The sequence below is a fragment of the Chionomys nivalis genome, chromosome X (genome assembly GCF_950005125.1).
Source record: "Chionomys nivalis chromosome X, mChiNiv1.1, whole genome shotgun sequence".
Lineage (NCBI taxonomy): Eukaryota > Metazoa > Chordata > Mammalia > Rodentia > Cricetidae > Chionomys > Chionomys nivalis.
In genome coordinates this window covers 55,427,034-55,428,518 of record NC_080112.1, presented here as the reverse complement: position 1 = coordinate 55,428,518, position 1,485 = coordinate 55,427,034, and the positions used below count along the sequence as shown (strand labels likewise).

Below are 1,485 nucleotides of genomic sequence, written 5' to 3'. Positions count from 1 at the left end.
AGCCATCCTTTACCTCACAATATATATATAAGGTGACCAGAGGTGAGGAATACAGGGAGTGCTTAGAACAGAGATGTCATTATAATGTGTGAGACAAGGAGGGGAAAGAATTACTGAGAGCCTGAGTGTTCTCAATATGCTCAAAGTGCTCATAGTACGTTATTTTCCTGATTCAGGTATCTCAGTGACCTGTTCTACTACCAAGACTCTGTCCTGCTGTCCCTGACACCAGCCATCATGCCAAGGGGACAGAAGAGTAAGGCGCGTGCTCGAGAGAAAAGGCGCCAGGGGCTCAAGGATGCTCAAGCAAAGGAGGCAGAGAAAGCAGAGTCACCTGCTGGCTCTGATCAAGCTTCAGGAGATGCTAAGCCAAGCACTTCCACTGCTGACTTCCCACAGCAGTGTGAAAGCTCAGCACCCAGCAGCACTGCCAGCCAGGGAGTGTCCCATGGAAGGTCTGATAATGGTGACCAGGGCCAAGGGGACAGAAATGAGCTTTCCTCCAGGGCTTTACTCTCCACTAGAAGCATGCGGATGGATCTTATGACAAGGAAGACCGGAATGCTGATGGAGTACATGCTCCTCAAATACAAAGTGCAGCAGCCCATGAAGAGGGGAGAGATGCTCAAAGTTATCAACAAAAGGTTCAAGGGACACTTCCCCGAGATCCTCAAGAAAGCCTCCTACCGATTGGATGTGGTGTTTGGCCTTGAGCTGAAAGAAGTCCTGCCACATGGTCAAGCATATGAGCTTGTGAGCAAACTAGATTTCGAGGATGATGGAAGTAGGAACAATGAGCTAGGTGTTCCTACCAGGGGCATTCTGATTGCTCTCCTAAGTGTGATCTACTTAAATAACTACTGTGCTGCCGAGGAGGATGTCTGGTATTTCCTGAATGTATTAGGAGTCTATGACGGGGTCTCACATCTCATCTTTGGAGATGTCAGGAAGCTCATCAGTGAAGATCTGGTACAGGAAAAGTACCTGGTATACCGTCAGGTTCCTAACAGTGATCCTCCATCCTATCAGTTCCTGTGGGGCCCGAGAGCCTATGCTGAAACAAGCCAGATAAAGGTGATGGACTTTTTAGCCAAAATGAGTGAAACTGCTGCTGAGGATTACTCATCTCATTATGAGCAGGCTTTGATTGAAGAGGAAGAGAAAGCCCAAGCTGCAGCTGCAGCCAAGTCTGGCACTAAAGGCAAGGCCAAGGGACGTACTAAGACCAAGTTAAGTCGTCCTACTCACAAGTGAGGTATAAGGTAGCCTCTGCTTTATGATTGAAAAGGTCTGTTCATATTTTTGCAGATAAGCTGTTGATAATCTTTTGGAGGACTTTTAGCATAGTTTTAACTTGGGGATAAATGTCCTCACATAAATTTTGAAGCCCGTTCCTTCACTGCTGTTTTCCAAGTTGGGAGCTCAAAGTTTTTGGATTGATTTAAAATACAGTTTGTAATTTGAAATGTTCCTAAGGATTTGATT

The 1,485-nt window shown here is 46.1% G+C and overlaps 1 protein-coding gene across 1 annotated transcript; it reads left to right on the top strand.

Moving 5' to 3' along the window:
- The first annotated feature begins 237 nt into the window (after nucleotides 1-237).
- LOC130868385 (melanoma-associated antigen B4-like) lies at nucleotides 238-1,254 on the top strand. The gene has a single exon (XM_057760625.1). It carries the CDS (start codon nucleotides 238-240, stop codon nucleotides 1,252-1,254), a length of 1,017 nt encoding a protein of 338 aa, XP_057616608.1.
- Nucleotides 1,255-1,485: the final 231 nt, after the last annotated feature.

What these genes read in the sequence shown, in the direction of transcription:
- LOC130868385 (XM_057760625.1), top strand. Translation starts at nt 238, where the DNA reads ATGCCAAGGGGACAGAAGAGTAAGGCGCGTGCTCGAGAGAAAAGGCGC.